The sequence below is a fragment of the Plodia interpunctella genome, chromosome 13, assembly GCF_027563975.2.
Source record: "Plodia interpunctella isolate USDA-ARS_2022_Savannah chromosome 13, ilPloInte3.2, whole genome shotgun sequence".
Lineage (NCBI taxonomy): Eukaryota > Metazoa > Arthropoda > Insecta > Lepidoptera > Pyralidae > Plodia > Plodia interpunctella.
Window position 1 is genome coordinate 532,850 of NC_071306.1, and position 20,802 is coordinate 553,651.

General features: G+C 35.6%; 1 protein-coding gene across 4 annotated transcripts in view; it reads left to right on the top strand.

Annotated features, from left to right (window-relative positions):
• Nucleotides 1-20,802, top strand: part of LOC128674729 (metabotropic glutamate receptor 2-like) — a 234,749-nt gene that overhangs the window by 174,930 nt on the left and 39,017 nt on the right. For all 4 annotated transcript variants that reach the window (XM_053753566.2, XM_053753568.2, XM_053753567.2 and 1 more), the window contains 4 exons: nt 10,630-11,249; nt 13,601-13,743; nt 14,120-14,290; nt 17,246-17,390. In XM_053753566.2, the coding sequence (XP_053609541.1) occupies nt 10,697-11,249; nt 13,601-13,743; nt 14,120-14,290; nt 17,246-17,390 (1,012 nt within the window). In that variant the 5' untranslated portion in view covers nt 10,630-10,696. The remainder of the gene's footprint in view (nt 1-10,629; nt 11,250-13,600; nt 13,744-14,119; nt 14,291-17,245; nt 17,391-20,802) is intronic.

Sequence of the window (20,802 nt, forward strand, 5' to 3'; positions counted from 1 at the left end):
ATTGGTTGATTAGATTCGAATTTACTTTCGTATTTATAATATTATATAGTTAGGAAGGATTAGAATTAAACTACCTTATAAAATAACTTATAAATTAATAATATTAATAGTACATGTGACTTTTTAAGTCACAAGATCGTTTATTTACGTGACAAGAACGTTTCAATCAATTCTCAGAAACATAATTACAATAAAATTTGCTGTTTTACTTAGAACATATCGATTGTTTTACGCGGTATTGAACATGCAAGTTCCGTGCAGTCATGCAAATATCTGCACAATATTTAGTTAGAATAGATGTTGTAGACAGAGCACTATGTTAGTAAAATTAGGAACGTAGCATTTTTAAGATTCCATACCTCAAAAGAGTTACATCAGGCGAATAAAAGTCCCTTCAGGACCAGCGGTCGGTGATGCCCGTTCCCTCTGTCAGGTTTCCGGCCGGGGGGCGTCGCGGTGAAATGCCTAGCCCAGGAGTCCCACACTCAGTGCGCAACAAGCATTCCCCTGGGTAAACAAAAAAAACACCACCGACATGCGCTTAGCTCCTAAATTAGATAATGATAACCTCAAAAGTAAAAACATATATCATTACACAGTCTGTAAAAATACGTATTCTCAGCAACACGGAAACTTATCAAGTTATGAAATTTATATCAAATAGGGTCTCATCCGTGAAAGGATCAATTTATAAGTCGACGCCATCAAATGACACGATCATTTGTGTCACATATTTTACTATTTACATATGAATTATACTTATAGGCTACTCCCATTGACTTAGAATCAAGAAAATGGGTATAAACAAGAGTTGAAAAAATTGATCAGACAGATGGACAGACAGACGGACACTGGAGTGATCTTAGAGTTCCGTTTTTACCTTTACAGGGCACAGATAACCTGAAAAAAATATCATTATCACCAACGGCCGTTTATATCCCACCGCTGGTTGTCTCTCATGTTGTCATCATGTATCTCAATTTATGCTGTTCAAAGCCAATTTCGACCGAATTTGATGTCCACATATTTTGCTATTTAATACGCTACTCCCGTTGACTTAGAATCATATAAATATGTATAATTATCTATTGTATAAGATGTATAGATGTACAGATTAGACGGAAAATGGAATGATCTACTTTTTCTTTCTGCGGACCACCATACTATTAATTTAGAATACTTGTTATGTTCAAGTCTATGACCGAGCGCGCTCTATTCATAAAAGCTTTTCTAATCAGTGCATTTATTGGTAGATTTTGGCTACGATCCAGCCAGGGTCAAGGTGAAATGTGCCGTGCCTTGAAATTTATGACTCAATTAAGGTCAATTTACTAATCATTGTGTCTTTGATTTCCATGCTTGCTTTGTTTTGCCCTAGTAAAGGTGGATTTGTTGGTGATTTTAAACATACATATTTATTTTATCTATGTTAAAACTTATCTATTGTCTGTTGATATAGCTAGACTTCTTTCGACTTCGAATTAGAAAATCTTCAAACATAGTGTCAATATAAAGATTTTGATTCCACTAGTGCTTATCATTAACAAGTTTATTTGTCAGACAAATAAAAAGAAACCCGACTTTCAATATTCATTTCGCTACAACTTTTGAACGGCTGAACCGATTTTCATGAAACATGGCTAAGAACACTCGGGATAAAATTATCCGTGACATAAAAAAAACTAAACGAAAATCGGTTCATCCGTTTGGGAGCTACGATGACACAGATAGATTCACAGTGAGAGAGACACGTGAAACTTATAACACACCTATTTTGCATCGGGGATTGAAAAGCTAAAATTAATGAAAACAACTTTTGAATGCAACAATGCCACTGACAGACCCATAAAACAATGGTACAGACACACTTCAAACTTTAATATAGCACTCCCCTTTTTGCGTCGTAGGTATAAAAACAAGAAGCTGCAATACCGACCGACATCACCGACCTATTTCTAAATGTAGGATAGTGCAATTGGAAATACAGTTACTGATGTATGGAGCAATAAATATATCAGCGCGCCATTCCACTTAATGTAGTGTTATTAGATAGTGCATTGGCTGAGAAAATGTTGTGTACAGGACAGGAAAATAATCTCATTTTGTTACTTTTTCTTTTACGGTCGACAATTGAGTTGACAAAATATTCATCATCAACAGCCATTTAAACGTCCCCACTGATAGGGCACTGGCCTTCCTTATGGGTGGATAAGGAGTTTTGGCAATGACCCACCACGCGGATCCATTGCAGATTAGCGGGTTTCAGCGAATTCAAATACAACTGAGGAGACTAATGGTTTTACGTGCCTTCCGAAGCACGGAGGAGCTCAAGATAATTTTGGTCACCCATCCTATGACCGACCATCGTGAAATTATCTTAACCGTCACCATCACTGCGCCGTTGAACTCCTATTAATTTTAACAAATTCTATGGTTGGAGTGGAAAGACTTCTTCTACCAGATGTAATTCAATTTTACCTAATAATATTTAATTCTAGATACCTATTCTATATATTTTTTAAAAGGATTTTCCGTTGGGTTAAGCTAAAAACTCTAGTGTAATCACTAGACACTCATTGTACCAACAGCACAATATGCTCCGTTCCAATAGTAGATTAGAGAACGATCACCTAAGCCAATACACCATATATAGCCGTTATGTCGACTATCAACCCTTATGTTTTTATACTCTCGAGCTGCAATTTCAAAGTAACTTGTGGCGTAATATTGCATTGTTTGAATTCCCCAATAGCCAGTGTTGCATTCCACCAAGGCAAATTCCCGTCTTCTGAAAAATTGCTCAATTTCCAGAAATTTTCACGAAGAAATTTTAACTAATGTTGTTGATCAATAGTCTGTCTATAGACTATCGATAGTTGAAGATTCTTCTTCTTAGCGAGTCGATTCTGGCGTTTTAGGTGAAGGCAAAACCCTCGCGACTACCGAAGCTCTATCCGTGACGTTGAATGTGTCTATGTTATATGGGTGTTTGTATTGATATTGTACTGAAATTCCATTTAAAATATTTATTTCAGACATCGTCTATATATTAGTGTAACAATATTTTGAAAAAAATTGTACAGATATTCAAAATCTTTGTTGTTGCGAGCAACAACAGAGAAAAATCTATCGATGGTATTGCTTACTTTAATGATGTACTAATTAAAGTTAGGTAACCATCTTTAATTAGCTGACTATTATATTATTTAATAGATAAAAAGTATATAATATACAATTAACTAAATAAAATGAGAATAGAGCATACCAATTCCCCCTAAAAGCACCCGTTCGCGAGTTGACGCTGGATCAGCCATCGCGAAACTCAACCACGATAGAGTGAGCAGAAAATTTATAGGTGCATTAACACGACAAAATAAAAATGAAGTTCCAACTTTAAAGGACCCATAAAATACACATCCCTATTGTTTTCCCAAGTCATGACCTGTATCGCACTAAAATGGCGTTCTGCGAAGATTTATAAGATGAAAAACGATCTCGTTCCAAGTTTACCGGCTCTTTGTGGTCTTGTCGCGTCTGAACATTATTTTAAAATGTGTGTGAACACTATCGAGTATTACGTACATTTTTGTTTGTAGTTACTAATAAAATACTGTTCTTTTGCCTTCTTCAAAATCGTGATTTATTACGTTCTCCTAAACAGGAAGAAGATCTTTATTGTTAAATACAGTATCACGTGTTTGTTCCTTACGGAGTAGGTAGAGCATGTCCTGGTAGAAAATACTGCGGTAAAGTTTGTTGCGCCGCTTCTTCTTCACCTGTGCTTTGAAAATCGACAGTAGATATAGTTTTAAGTATATATTTGACAATGATACTAAGTGATGTTTATCATCCTAAGTGGAATATAGAGTTTGGATTTTATTTTAGAGTCTTAAGTAAAATAAATACTTACATAATGTGCAAAAGCCTCATTGAATGATTTTTAAAATCTTTATTAATTTAACGTCAAAAAATTAATACGTTCAAGGTGACTTTTAATATATAAAAGGTCACCTAGAAAGGGTAGTGTCAGGCTAACTTACGAAACTAGATTATTAAACGTAACATACCCTTTGTTACACGCGTGACGAAATTAATATGTAAAATGGTAGGACAATATACCCCACGCTGGGTATATCCAGGTATATTAAAAATTTGCACAGCTATCAAAAAGGGCAATTTAGGTATTATTTTTAGACTCTAAAAATACATAACGGTATGAATCCTACTCGTACAGTCAACAGCACACCAGGTTACCCTGCATGTAGCTCTATGGCGCCGTAATGGCGGCGAGTTTGCAATGAATTTGGGTAGGTTGATGTGCTGTTGACTGTACATGCCGCAGTTTGAATACTAAGTAATCTGATATAATGTGGTATGTATTTTCGGTCCTCTGACTCGAACAATGCCATCTGACCAGCTGGCTGGCTGTTTACCAACCGGTGTCTGTCCCTAGCTATTTCTTTAAAATTCAAATTATTTATTCCGAAATTAGACCTTCACAGGCATTTTGTCACGTCAATTTTTATATGAAATAGTTATTTCTCACAAGCTACAAACTCTGCATTTCGGAACGACCACTGCTGAGAAGAAATGCCGAAGGAAACTCATTTGAACAGTGTTGATTGATACGAGTATCATGCCAGAATTTTCAATAATTTTATTGGAAATGCAACTTTTATTTTATTTATTCATTCAAATTTTGACATATTTAATAATGATGTAAATTCGTCCTCCTAATTTTTAATATATGTATAAGACCTATATTTGTTAATTGACGTTGGAGAAAAGGCTGCGGTGAAGTTTGTTGCGCCGCTTCTTCTTCACCTGCGCTTTGGAAGCCGACAGTAGACTTAGTTTAAGTAATTTTTTGACGTCAATAAGTGATGTATATCATCCTAAAATGAATAAAGAATTTTAAATTCCAATTTGTGAAGTAAGAACATTACTTGTTCTTATATCTGTGCATAAGTGTTTGTCACAGTAACAAGTGTATGATATAGGTTGTTATATTAGTAATAAAACTTCTAAAAAGGTTGATAAACGAAGTGAAACATATTACCCACTTGATTCCGGAAGGCGGCCTTCGAACCGGATACGAACCGGAAACGGTCCGGACGCCGAACGTAAACACTGAACCAATGGAGCATTAGCACGATACCATCCAGTTGAGACTAACAACTTATTTATTGCTAACAGTAGCATGCAACTTCGTCCGCGTGTCTAGATAAAAGGTGTCCTAAATATTCCCCATTTATTTATTTATTTTATTTTTTAACAAACCAATTTTTTTCCGGTTCCCTTTTAGCTGAAACACATAGTTATAAAGAATGGCCTTTAAATCTATTATTTTGGAGATTTTAAACAGATATCATAAACTAGGCCCATTATGAATGGCATGATAGGGACCAACACTGTTCAAATGAGTTTCTTTCGGCATTTCTTCTCAGCAGTGGTCGTTCCGAAATGCCAGTAGTTTGTGAGAAATAACTATAAATATAAAGATTGACGAGAAAAAGTGCCTGTGAAGGTCTAATTTCTGAATAAATGATTTGAATTTGAATTTGAATTGGTATTTTGTTTATGTTATGTGTTGTCCCTTCTTCTTATATTAGAATTCCTCATTTTTTATAGTCGTAGTCATTAAGTAGATCAATTTCCCCTACAAGTAGTGGATCGAAAGGTCCCAGGTTCAAATCCTACTCGTGCCACATGAGTTTGTAGTTTTCTTAGTTATAGTAGTTTTCATCGTCCACCACTTTCTTCCGGTGAAGGAAAACATCTTGAGGAAACCTGCACACTGGTCGATTCTTATTAACTTGTGTGTGAAATGGAGAAGGCAATGGCAAACCACTCCATTAATAACGCCAAGAAAGTTGTTGTGTTTCATTCCACGTAATAACCACGACCATCAGCCATGAGGAATACGACTATGAAGAAGAAGAGTCATTATGTGGAATGCAAAACATACGACTTCATGTTAAAAGAGTGGTTTACCATAGTCTTCTCCGTTTCACTCAAGCTGAAAAATTATCAACTTGAGTGTAACTTTCCTCACGAAAGCAAGAGGTTGTTAAAACTGTATTCTATATACATGAGTCAGAATGGTATACAAACTCATGGGTAGGACAAACATAATTTCGAGTCGGTCGTCTTATTACTGGACCAGAACAACATAACCTTAATTATTTGTTTGCTGTTGTCGCGCTGGTCAAATACCAATCCTCCAGGATTGGCATTTGACCAGCGCGGTGGGACGTTTGGTGTAAACAAGTTTGCTCATTTTCAAATGAGCCAACTTGTTTACACTAAAGCAACTAGGTACACTGAAAATATCGCAACTAAGATTATGAATGCGAAAGTGTTTGTTTAAACTTCACGCTCTGTCTACTCGACCAATCTTCTTGAAATTTTGCATACATTTAGTTTGAAAATATGGAGAAGGATATAGAGAACTTACATGCCGGTAAAAATTCTGTGGGGAACATACGCGGGCGAAGCCCCGTCAAAAGCTAGTAAGTATTAAAAAATCCTAGTTCCGCAAAAGGCAGAGAAACATCATTTTAATTGCTCAGGGCCGTGCGGCCGGACTTCCAAATCAAATTCCCTTTTATTTGCGGTCTGAACGAACTATTCAGATTTGATAGATAAATAAACTCTTTATTTATAGCGAAGACACACAATATACATTTATGATACATTAAACCATTAATAGTTATTTAGAATGTTTCTTGTGTATTTGTACACAAGAAACATTCTAAATAACTATGTATACAATCATGTGCCGCAGCAATATAAAAGGGCAGTATCTCAGCGCATATTCTGCTCAACAAAGATAGCAGGGCACTGGTTTTCAGATACCACCATAGGGTACACAGGGTTTCATGCATATCGAAGTCGGTCGCGCCATAATAATTATATAATTAATAATACACACTTAACACATTGGCAGTAAATTACCAATTACAGACATTTAAATACGAATTAATTTTAATAAGAATACTTAAAAAAATTTTTTGTAAGAAACAATAATGGTAAGCCGATCTGGCATGATAGGGGCCAACACTGTTCAAATGAGTTTCTTTCGGCATTTCTTCTCAGCAGTGGTCGTTCCGAAATGCCAGTAGTTTCTAGCTTGTGAGAAATAACTATAAATTTAAAGATTGACGAGAAAAAGTGCCTGTGAAGGTCTAATTTCTGAATAAATGATTTGAATTTGAATTTGAATTTGAATTAAGAAAGGGTCGGTGGGTTACAAAACCATTTAAGACGGGGATGCGTGGCCGGTTGAACAGCCATTATTGACGGGTATCGCATACCAATATGCGGGTTGTTGTACATTTGCCACAAAGTAAATTCGTCACGTTTTTAAAACTTTATACATTGAAAGTTAATTCGTCACATGCATTAAAAAATATGTGTTAGTACGTCACAGATAGGTTCGGCTTATTGTAAATTTGCCACAAGTAGTAAAGTACCGACAGCAAGCAAAGTGATTATTTTGCGTTCAAAATAAAATATAGATATTGCAAATGTTTTAAGTATGCAAGCATACAAAGTCAACGACCTACTAATAATTCCATGAAGTAGACTTTAACAAGCACTTCTTCACGTTAAATTGTAAATTCTATTGTATTTGTCAAAAAGAAAATACTGATTTCGGACGAACATTACTGATACAGATACGCATTTAAACAGTGTTGGTCCCTATCATATCAGAAAAATTAAATTGAATTTAAAAAAAATTGTACCAGTTCATGGGCAAAAATAATACAAAATACATGTTATGATTGTGATCGAGTGCTGATAATAAAATATAGATTATATATAAAACACGATTTCCACCATTGATAAAAGAAATGTACTTTTCCCCCTACAGATAGCTGCTTTGTGTACATTCGCCTTTACATTTCGCGAATAAAAAAGCGACTTACTCCATCATATTTCGTGATGTCAAATTAATCAAAGTCATTCCATTTCGATTCCCGCTGGGACGGGAATTTTTTATGCGAACCTCCGAATTCCAGAACAAAAGAGTAATTATAGCGGTTCCATCATAAATGGGCCACGAAACCTATGTCAGGGCTTTCACAAACCTCATAATTCTCGTAGTGAAGATTTTTACAACTTTTCTTAGATAAAAGATGATTTTAAAGGTGGTTGCTTTGATGTTTACTTAAACTGCGCAGAACAATACTAGAATAAATAATATATTCAAATTCAAAATTCTTTATTCAATACAGGATGACGTAGTGACGTCATTGACATGAAAAAATTACTTAAACTAAGTCTACTGCCGACTTCCGAAGCGCTTATAATAAAGTTTGTAAAAATGGCGTATTTTATGATGCAACTGAGGCTAAGTTGTTTTAGGTATCAATACTTGTTATGATAGCATGTATTGATACCTGGCGGCCCGTCTCTGCTTTGCTCGGGTGGACCAACCTTATTAATTAGGGGTATAAAACATTGCTAACAAACTAGTCTCAGACCTATTCAATGTACATATAAAATTTTATAAAAGCCGGTCAAACCGTTCCGGAGTATGGTAACTAAAACTGCGACACGAGAATGTTATATACTAGATGTGCCTGCAACGTGAGTAATAAAGGTAAACATTATCTTTTACACAAAATCTATAAACAATCTCTTAAATCACTCTAATCAAATATATTTCACAAAACAACCGAGTGCATCGTAGGAACGGGTCCTGGCTCTTTAACACACGGCTATGAAGTCAAATCCCCGAAATTTCTACAGAAGCGTAACCAAAACGTAGCTACCGAAAAACAAAATCCGAAATTTCCTTGCCCCGCTCAAGACCCTAACCCAATATATTTTTGCATCATCCCTTGGAAGTGCCATTTAAAAGTTCTCCGTTTGGGATGATTTATTTAGCCAACTTTTTATTTAATGTCACCCCTTGAAAGTCGGTCAACTTCGTGCGGAGATAAAATTAATTACCGTATTATGTTGTAGTCGCAGAGCAAGCGAGAGGCTTGGGGCCTTAACGACTTTTGTAATGCCCTATCCCCGTGGTTTAATCGATGGCGAGGCAAAATGAAAAAAATTTGACGAATTTTTTTACAAACGCTTATATCTGAAACTAAAAGGGGAATTATAAAATTATTTTTGAGATAATCGCTTTTTGGGGCGCAATACTGGCCAATATTCCAGATGACAAAAATGAGACATTTTATATTGTTTAATTTACAATACAAAATAAAACACACAAACAAGTCACACAAGACGAACTTATCGTCTCTTTCAGTCAACCTTTTTTTTAAGACTTATTCCTAATTATAATACATTTAGTGCTAATAATAGAAAAAAATATTTAAAGCCATACAACTGTATAAATATATCTTCAATCCAAATATGGTAATGGGTAGATTTTTAGAAATCCCACGGAAATTTGCTAGATTAAATTTATGGGGGTCCCCCCATAAATTTACCTCTTACAAATTTACCCCTTGTAATTTTGGGCTACACGTCGTCAGTCTATAATTATGTAATTATGCAAGGGATGTCAGCTCAAAAATTAATGTGAAATACGGCCTTCTTGGAAATGGTGCAAAATTTTATTGCAAGATATGGTACATTTATTTAATGGCAATTTTGCATCGACTTATTTTTTTCTCTGTTCATAAATAAATTTTGTAAGAATACACAAACTCACATTTCGACTTCGAAGTATTCATATTGACTGATATAAAAAATTGTCATATTGACCTTGTTCCTTAAAAATTCCACTAATATTATGAAGGCGAATGTTTATGAGTGTGTTTGTTACTTCTTCACGCTCAAACGGCTGGGCAAATTTTGATGAAATTTAGTATTGGGCTGTTTTTAAATATATTCAAAGGTAACACCGCGAGATGCTACCGGTTGTTACTAAAAATAAAACGCTGTCTTCGGAGAAATTAAACCCAAAAATTGCCTCTGAATTTGATAAATTATAATTTAATAGAGTTTGCAGCCAATTTTATTTTGCCAATGAAATAATCGTATTAAAAAGTCAGCACTTTTGTTGGTACTAACTGGTACTAATGACGGAATATCCCAAAGAAGTTTTATGTAAATCTTATTCAGTTGTCGTGACCTTCCTACGCTATGTTAACTCAACAACATATTCGGTCGTTAGAACCTTACAACCACCTACTACAACCAACTTTGATGTTCTTCCTTTCTTATCGTGTGTTATTGTTAACTTTGATGTCAGATGTTAACTTTGATGTTAAATTCAGCAAATATAAGCAACTCTGCCCTTAACAAACTCTTTGTAACATTTACCTCTAGCAACAAAACCGCTCTCATTTATACCTGCCCTTATCGACTTGTCATATTAAGTTCCCTTAAAATGACATAGGTCTGCCCTATCTTTGGAATTCTCGGAAAACTCACAGTTCAAGAATCTTTCAATTTTTATTAAAACTTTTAGCTAATTGATTTATTAACTTGTCAATATGATTTTGTAACGTGAAAGTGACGTTAATTAATCGTTATCATAACCATATTTCATTACTAATTCTGCATCAACAAAGACGATATCCTTTTATATATATTTCGATTTTGATGTTTTGATGTCTTTTTGTATTTTTATATTTACGTTGCGTATTTCTATTGTTTCAGACTAAAATGCGCCTCCACTCAACATGGCCGGAGAGTTTGACCAGCATGGCGTGAGAGAGCCGACACTATGCGTTCCGGCCGACAGTGGCTGGCAATCGGGATGCTGCTCATCATACCCCACTCCGAAACGAGCCCAGGCAATCCCCAAGACCAAGACAACCCCACGATCCGACACCACCACAGACACAAACACAAACACCATCTGTTCCCCGAAGAACAACTATTCGAACCAATCTTGAAAGACCCATTTAATCAAGATTTAGTTAGCTACGATATGGTATTTAGAAATGAAGGTAAGAGTGATTGGATGAATATGTCTAATGATCAAATAGGTGAATTGAAAGATAAGAAACATCCGCACTGGCCTATTAAAAGAGAAGCAGTTATTGAAGGAGATCTGGTACTTGGTGGACTGATGATGGTACACGAAAGATCTGATAGCATGACCTGTGGCCCTGTGATGCCTCAGGGAGGCGTGCAGGCGTTGGAGACCATGTTGTATACTTTAGATATCATTAATGAGAAGAAGCTGATCCCAGGAGTAGTTCTTGGTGCTCATATCCTGGACGACTGTGATAAAGATACTTACGGGTTGGAAATGGCTGTGGATTTTATCAAAGGTTTGTATCACATTGTTTCTAGTATTGTAGTTTTCATAGACCACCACTTGCTTCCGGTGAAGGAAAACATCGTGAGGAAACCTGCACACTGGTGGACAGTTTAGTTCACGATTCGCACGCACGGACAGTTCAGTGTGGATGCGACTACCTGCCACTAGATGGCAGTAAGTAGTAGTAAATGTCATTTAAGCGACTTGAATAAAATTTGACACCTGTGTTAGCGATAAAACACTCGATATGATAATGATCACATTGTGTATGTAGTTTATAAGCAGTAGATCACTAGTAGTAACCTGATTCTTTGGCTATCTAACCCACCTTCCTCCTGCATCCTGCAAATGGGGTCCGCTTCAGTTTCACTGCCTTCCTTATGGATGTGGGAAGGAAAGCAGTTACTGATATATACAATATTCATTAGAAGTTTGACAAATAAATAAATAAAGAAGTATACTTCAGCTCCGACAGATTACGTCCGGATAATTCAATTTACTAAATATCTTACTCGTGTACCAAATCTGTTCAAGGACTGGGCCACTTTTGATCAACAAACTTCCAAACTTTAAAACAATAGTAGTTACACAAGATTAGTGCGTGTCGATGTACATAACTATATAAGTTTCGTACCTATCAAGTTTCTCAGATTGAGACAATCCCATTCAAAGTTTATAGTAGACAACAATTCAAATATTATTGGCAAAATTTGCTCGTAACTAGAGATGTGCCGTGCTCGGGAAAACTCGCACATTCCCGAAATGATAAAGCAATCATCAATATAGTCCTGCGAGCTAAGAAAGTAATAAATAAATATGTAGGGACAGATAACACACTATTTTAATCACGATTTTATTTATAACTGTTATTATAGTTATACTAATATATTTTTATTATTTATTTAGCCAAGAACCAAAACACTTAAAAATTACAGCGAATCTTATTACATATTCAGATGATATTTATATTTTAGGTAAAATATAATCACATCCATAAGATTACTTTTTGGCCGTTTCTGTTTAAAAATATATTAAAATCCCTTCATTCATTTATCTGGAACGGAACATAGCTCTAAATTCCCGTTCCCGGGGATCGGGCATTGGAACAGCACATCACTACTCGTAACTGCATTGCGTCGGGGAAGATATTGCTAAAGCCATTACAATGAATATCTTGGCATCCCGATACTGGATTAGGTTCAATTGCAACTAGTTGAATATAATGTTTGTTTATTGGCCAGTTATGGAAGGTTAATATTGGATACACTGTTTCGTAATTTATCCACTGTGGTATTCACTGACTCCAGTCTCGATTAATTTGATAAGACTGGGCCCGCAAATTGGCATAACCATCATATATTTGACAATTTATACGTAAAAATAAAGGTATATTAAGTTTACGCCATAAATTGTTCTATACTAAAAGATTGATTTTATTAAAATATCAGAAAATATATAGTTTCCTATTGGACGTTCTGAAAGTTTAATTTAACCAGTTGCGTCTGACCATGTAACATTTGTCTGTACAGGACTCTAATCACACAAGTAGCAGATTACCAAACTAGCTAGGATTTCCACTATAATCTAAATATAGCAACAGCATATCAGTATTCAGAGTTCACCCACTCCACTGAGCTTTCACTGAAAGCCTCCGAGAAGCCACTTAATGCCTATTGAAACATGCCCGGCCAGCTGCGCTTTTGTTCAACTTTAGAATCAACTTATCTAAAGCTTTCGAATATGATACGTTTATTTGGCTTATATGTTTTACCCTAAAAAAGTATAAAAAAATAAAATTATTTGCCGGCAAACACCGTAGATAAACATGATAGGACAAACTCAATCATTACATTGTTAGAAATCTTAAAATTCAAAATACGATACAAGAATCGAGAAAATTACGTCAAATACACAGTTAAAAATTGTAATAGTAGTTATTGATAAAAAAATATTTACTAAAAAGTTATTATTTCGTTTCATAATGATTTACTGTTCAAATATGACGAATTTTTCATTGAATATTCAAATTAACAACTACAACGTAATAGACACTGTAACTGCTATGTTGACATGAAACTGATCTTATGATGGAGTTGAAATATCGTTATTTGAACTCTGTAATCCAACAAACCTCATTAAATTGGGGCTCGTTTGTAAGGAAGTCTTGTCCGTACTAAACATTTCATAAAAGTTTGTAGAATAGGCAATGAGAATAGCGATTCTGAACTTAATCACAATACAAGTGGATAATTTTGGAAATTTATCAGGGAGTTATAGCATACGCGAACCTGTGTTTCGAACCACTATACCATATATCTTTCTGAACAAGAAATATTTCAGAAAATCTTGGTTTCTTGACAGGTTCAATCAGTAACATTGACGACGCAGAATACGCGTGCAACGCGACAGCTGTGCGGAAGGTGATATCTGGAGTGGTGGGAGCCGCTTCCAGCGTGACGTCGGTGCAGGTCGCCAATCTGCTAAGGCTTTTCAAGATACCGCAGGTAAATAATATTCAAAGTGAAAATCAGAAGACTTCCAGTGACTGAGATGGAGTCATGAAAATTAAAATCTAAAAAGATGACCATGAAGTCGTTAAAGGAAACCTTGTGATTTTGCTTATTGGATTTTGGCCGACTTAAAACATCGTAACTTGCTTATTCGGCTTTCCCAAATTCTAATTCCAACTTTCACAAGTCTTTCGGAATGTTCACTAATTCGCAAGCATATTTTCATATTTCAAAAAGTGGACCCTCAGACCACAGGCACATCAAAGGTACATCAAAGAAATTAAAAAGTTTCGTTTGATGGATTGAGAAAATTTTCGATCTCAATCGTCAGGAACTACAACTCCATATAATTTCACTTGTTATTCCCTAGGTATCTTTCTTCTCGACGTCTCCAGAGCTTTCAAACAAGGCCCGTTTCGAGTACTTCACCCGCACGATACCGTCGGACCTGCACCAAGTGCGAGCGATGGTGGAGATCGTCAAGCAGCTCGGCTGGAGCTATGTGTCTATCATCTATGAGGAATCCAGCTATGGCATCAAGGTAATCTTTTATTTTCGAGTCATTATGGCCAGACCAGTATATGGCCACTTTTAATGTTTTATTGTTAGCTTTGTAGAGGTGTAGAAATCCTCGATGGAAGAAAAAGTGAGACAGTTAGGGCACGACAATAATGTCATTATCTGGACAGCAATACAGTCGCAGAGTTTATGGCTAGAGAAGCCTCAGCTTTCTTCTGGTATTCATGACATCTCCTAATCCCAGCGTGAAAAAAAAATAAGACATACAAGTTATTTTAGATTTTGTTCCGCGACTCATTTGCAAACTTGGTATTTTGGATAACATCACTAAAAATATATTCCTATCTTCTTGTTCGTGTAATTTGCAACCGTATTTGGTCTTGTCTAGATCATTTTGTGCCAGAACTTTGCGACTTCTAAAGCGCAAGGTATTGCCTTTAGGAGATCGTTAGGGGTGCGTGTATGGGATCAACATGGTGGGTGTGGGCGATGGTTTGCGACGACGAATGGACAACTAAAGTGCCAGATAGAGAAAAATATTAGGAAAACGAAACCTTGACGTCGATACTTAATAGCTAAAGAAAAAATCAAGAAAACACGCAGATGCAAAAGAGAATATAATAATCTAATTTCGATTTTCCGAACCAAATAAATCGTATGATTTATACGTATTCCATTAATTGATACACCAAATTAGATAAACCAACTAAGCATCAATGAATAACACTAACCACAAATCAAATTGTCGCACACCGCACAGATACAATATCAAAGCTCAACCTGGTACAATAGGGATGTCGCATAATGAATTAAATAATGAACTTAACTGTTATTTTCTATTTCACGTTGTCATCTTTATAAAAAAAGGATGTCGTTCTGGAAATTTGACACCAGTGTAGCCATAACACACTCGGTAAGAAACAAAAGATCTTGGCACAAACACGTGACATTACCCATTCAATTGAGTTGATTGCACTAGTTAATTTTGACGTTACTTTTAACCAGCGAATAACAAGGCAATGTACGACATGTTAAAGTTAACGTCGAAGTTAACTAGCACATAATTTTGGGAAAATCTAATCCTTTACCTCACAAGTGAGCTTAAAGTAAAAATCTTTTACGATTACCTACCGCGTCTAGTAAAAGAATATAGAAGATAAAACTATATTCACAAATGTTATTGCATATGATTTCAAAAATATATATGAGTTCATATTAAGAGACAGTTTCTTGTTACGTAACTAGATAGGAATCCGGAACACATTTATTCACATTTTTGTATTTGGCACAATTTTATTAAATCCTGGCTATAGCCCTATTGGTGGACTAGATAAAACAGATTATGCATCCAATGTTGAATATTCATGAGTTCCCACAATATAATGAATGGGCCAATTTGCACTTATTCCGAAGACATAAAGTTCAATTTGAACTGTCTCATTGCGATTGTAGAGACTCCAATTGATGACGGTGGGATGAGATGGGACATTTTAGATTTACTTTGATGCTCGGATGCTCTTCGTATCATGCAGAAGAACAGAATTTATAAGTACCTGTGACATACCGTCACAGGTACTTATAAATTTGTTACTATTATTAGTGTATTTGATAAGACATAATCTTTTTAATTCACATCCAGAACTTTAATAATAAAAACCAATACCAGTACATTAAAATCCATTGATTAATATAAATCTTTTTTTAAAACCTTCATTAATAAGCATCTTTCATCGAGCAACAAACTACCAAACCACCGCTTTGCATCGAGCCCTGAAGATAATATAGCTTAGATAGTCAAGAGTAAATCTAAAATATTAATTCATTTCCTAAATATTACATTACTATACATCTTAATAACAATTACTTTCTAAGGTCACCCACGCGTCACCGTGGGTGGAGATCAATATGTGGCTTATCTAATTACCTCCCAGCTTTGATCACTTCATACAAACTCGATTTACTCTAATCAAATTATCTACAGTCATATTGTGAATTAATAAAGTGAAAAAGAGTAATTTCACAGGCTATTCGTTAGAAAAATATTCGTGATTTTGCCTTATTGAGTTAAATTGTGTGGTATATAAACGAAAATAGCTGAACCTACAAAAATGGATTGAAAACAACTCAATGATCGTAAAAGTCTTTTCTAACAAAATGGAGTTTCTCTACAAAAATAGCTTTAAGTTGATATACTTTTTATTCATCATACTCTTTCTCTTTTCTCGTCATAACTATAATACTCTAATGGGACATTTCAGCCTTCATTTAACTTGTGTGGCAAATTTCATCGTAATCTGTTCGGTATTAATTATTATACGAGACCCAGTGATCGAGAAACATATTCTCATTTATATTAGGAGAATTGCACGAAAATCCCAAAATCCAGAACGTAAATACGTATTGGCGCGTTGTTACATTTCCAAAAGCCATTAATTTTATTTAGGTGTTTCAATGCAAACAGGACATACATTTCGTTCTGAACTACTTAATTGCATATTTTATTGTACTCCAGTGCTACTTCCGACATACAATTGTGCTTTTACAAATTGTATTTTTTTGCAATAAAGATTAAATAAAAAAAAAACTGTTTTTGTCTCCATTTATTTTCATAAAACTTTACTAATATCGAGCTTAGCAAAGGATGCAAGATTTTTTGAAAAAATGTATATAATATTCATTGATGACTGAATAAATTGAGGATTATCGACCTCTGGCTTTTGATAGCCATTATGCCAGACTGTTACACTGGAGGTCCCGGGTGCGACACCTACTCAGGTCAGGATTAGGTTATTTCTCTGATTTAACTTAGACGTTTATGTATATAGGTTTAATGTTATAAAATATACCCATTGTTAACTTAGTATCCCATAACACAAGACGTCTCGAACTCATATTGGGGCTAACCAGGGACTAACTCAATAATAATATGTGATTTGTGCATAACATATTTATATTTATAAAGATCTATTGTCTTCAGGCATTTGAAGAGCTGGAAGCACTTCTAGCCAGAAGCGGCATCTGCATTGCAGTGAAAGAGAAGCTGGTGAAGGATTCAGGAGTCGCTGATGAGAGGGCGTACGATGATATTGTGCTCAAACTGCTTACCAAGCCCAGGGCCAGAGGTAACTTTTAACTATATAAAATAGTACAGACACCGTCATCCTGAAGGTCTTATTCCCAGGGTCAGATTTTTTTTACTTGTTTTACATGTTGTCTCTTCTACTGATGATACGCGTACAAATAAGGATGACGAAGACCGTTCGAAGTGGATAAAAAGTAGGAAACCGGACCCTGGGCTCCGACGCTCTAGCGGTATAACGGAAGCAACCTAGAAAAGAGGAAAGCTCATTTATATATTTCTGTCTATGGCACCCGCACTACTTAGAAATAAAATAGTTACTGTGGGCTGTAAAGAAATAAACAAACAACATTCAAATGTTTATTTATTTCTGTTTAAAAATCACAAACAATAAAAAAACTTCCAACGTCTCAGAATTACAAAACACTTCTACATCGATAACTTTATAAAGAGAAGAAAGAAATAATTTAAGTGTATTAATTTGACAAAGTGTAATAATGTGAAAACCTCGGTGGCGCAGTGGTAAGGTTCTTGCCACTGAACCGAGAGGTCCCGGGTTCGATCCCCGGTCTTGATGGAAAATGATCTTTTCCTGATTGGCCCGGGTCTTGGATGTTTATCTACATTTGTATTTATTATAAAATATAGTATCGTTGAGTTAGTGTCCCATAACACAAGTCTCGAACTTACTTTGGGGCTAGCTCAATCTGTGTGATTTGTCTAATATATTTATATTTATTTATTTAAGTGTAATAAATTTTCTTTATTTGATTCCCAATGTGGCGAGTAACGATTCATTTCGATGCCCGGAGCGAAGAGATTACATATTCATCTTTATTAATTGCGGTCCAATTGATTTCCTAATAATTTTGTCGCCGTTCCAATATCGAAATCAATCTTACGGAAATTAGAGGCACTTTTGTATTTTTATGTGAGATCAGATATTGTAGACAGGCTTTTTGTTTTGTTTTTTTTTTTTTTTCAGTCCATATTAACCCAATGCCGGGTATAGACAGTCTTTGTTTCGCGGCATTTCCTACTGTACTGTACCAATCTTGTGATTTCCACTTGCCCAAACTATAAGCCATCTTACCGTTCGCTAGCTGGTATGCCAACTGGGTTCAGTCTCTATTTCTGCCGGAACTCCATCTCTGCTTTGATTCATTGATGATCTTCTCTTTTGATCAAGTGGTTTCCAATCAAACACTACCACTACAACCTCTAAATTCTCTACGTCATTCTGTCGGTGACTGGTAGAAAACAATGTGTGAAAAAAACAGTGACCGTAATTTCTTCTCAGCAGTAGTCGTTCCGAAATGGTAGGAATTTGTAGCTTATTGTTATATCTGAATTACAATTAACTACAACAAAGAAATACTCTTGAAAAAACCTTAGGATTTACGTCGGTCTGTTAAATTTTGTTTAATAACTTAAAATAAATAACACAGTGAGTGATGCCGAGCATGGAACGTTGCACAGCTCACGGCTACATTGATCACTCACATATAGTTTAGTACTTATAAACAAACATGAATTTCCAGTAGCTCGGTCAACTAAGCCGTGTTGTTGTCTATGCGACGGTATCACGCTAACTCCCGAAGTGAGGACGTGCCGATACTCACTAATTGAGTTAGTCAACGAGTTTGCGATAACGACCATTTGCAGTTCGATTCCGCTCAGTTTGATATTGCTTGGAGCACTTGCGTTGTTACTACGTGTGGTATTTGTCTCTCTCTCTCTATATATATATATATATCTCTGTATGTATGTGACGTTACATAAACGATAGCATATATAGAGCATCAATTTCAATTTAATTAGCTTTGGTTAACAGAAGATGGTAAAAGCACTGGTAATTCTGATTTTATTCTAAAAATTACAGGCGATTCTTATCGATGTATATGATAGCTGATGACTAGACTGATATTATATAGATGTGTGACAAAAATTTTGTACTTACCTATTGAGCGCAATGGGTCGCGCGAAGTCTTATATTATAATCGGTCATTGGATGGTTTACAAAAAGTATGTCTATGTACGAGTACGCCACTCTATCAATAGTATTACATTTGCTGTGTGTCTACATTGTAGTGCTCCCAACATCGATATTATTAATCGTTTCAGCAGATTCGATACATTTTTTTTAGTTTTAACTATTCTATTCGATAGTGTACCATCAATTGGCAAGACTAAAAACTATAGATACCTTATTGGTTTGCATAACAGACTCATAACTTGCAAACCTAACAGCGTCCCATATTCACGTTCGCGCTCTGCAGTAAAAATATAGTTGGGAATACTGGTTGTTTTGTAAAGCAGTGGCAACAGTATTTTAGAATGCTATATACGCTCACTTAGTGGTAGTTTTATAAATCGCTAGGTTTAGACGATACGCCCAAATAGTGCCTATTTTGTATAACGACCAGCGATATTTTCGACCGAGTGATTTTGCGGATGTTGTTATAGACATTTGTGTTCGCTACGCCAATAACGTTGATGGTTATGGCAAGAGCTGTTATTTATACGATACACGAGTACAGGTTATCTGCAATATCTGCTACTGATATATAATAATGCCGAAGATGTTTTAGTTATTCGATTGTTTTTATACTCTAAAAGAATTTGTGTTTTAAAATATTAAGTTCACAAGGTGTACACATTATTTTTAAACAAGAAACAAGAAACTGACATAGTTAGTATATGAATAACTATGTCAGTTTCTTGTTATAATGTATATACACAATTTACACTATTTTTAAGTTCAGTGAAAAAAGAACTTCTCTCTTCTTCTTCTCCTTCTGATTTCACCAAAATTTATAACCCAGAATCCCAAATCCTAGTAAAGAGCCAAAGTAGCGGTGGTCCCGGAGTCCCAAGTTCGAATCCTATTCGAGCTATATGAGTTAGTTCACAAATTTGATTCAAGTATAGTTTTCGTACCCTGGGATGTATGCATACTTGGTGTGAAAGAAAACATCATAAGAAAACCTGCACACTGGCTGTGTATTAGTTCGCTAATAGGCCGTTGTAGCAGGCTGTAATTATAACATACCAGATGCTTTTAGGCGACTTGAATAAAAACTTATCACACGATAATAATAACACTAATTGCACACTCGAAAGAAAATATTGCCAAGCCCTTCCAAACCGGAACACAGCTAATAAATCACCGAAATCCATTGAGCGATAATCACCCATCTATATATATCGGCTGAACAGCAGGCGGAGGATCCAATTTGAGGAGGCAGCGAGCGGGAAATTGTCGCAGCTGACTATCGTCGCGTCGCACGCGCTCGTATCTGCGTTACAGATTGCTGTTACACCCCAATTTAACTTTATAGTCTCGTTGCTTTGTTTTCTATACGCTTCTGTATGGTGAGTTTGGGCTGAAGAATGGTTTCCGCCCTCCAGTACTCCTATTTTAGCAATCCATACCCTTTCGAATTCGTGCAAAG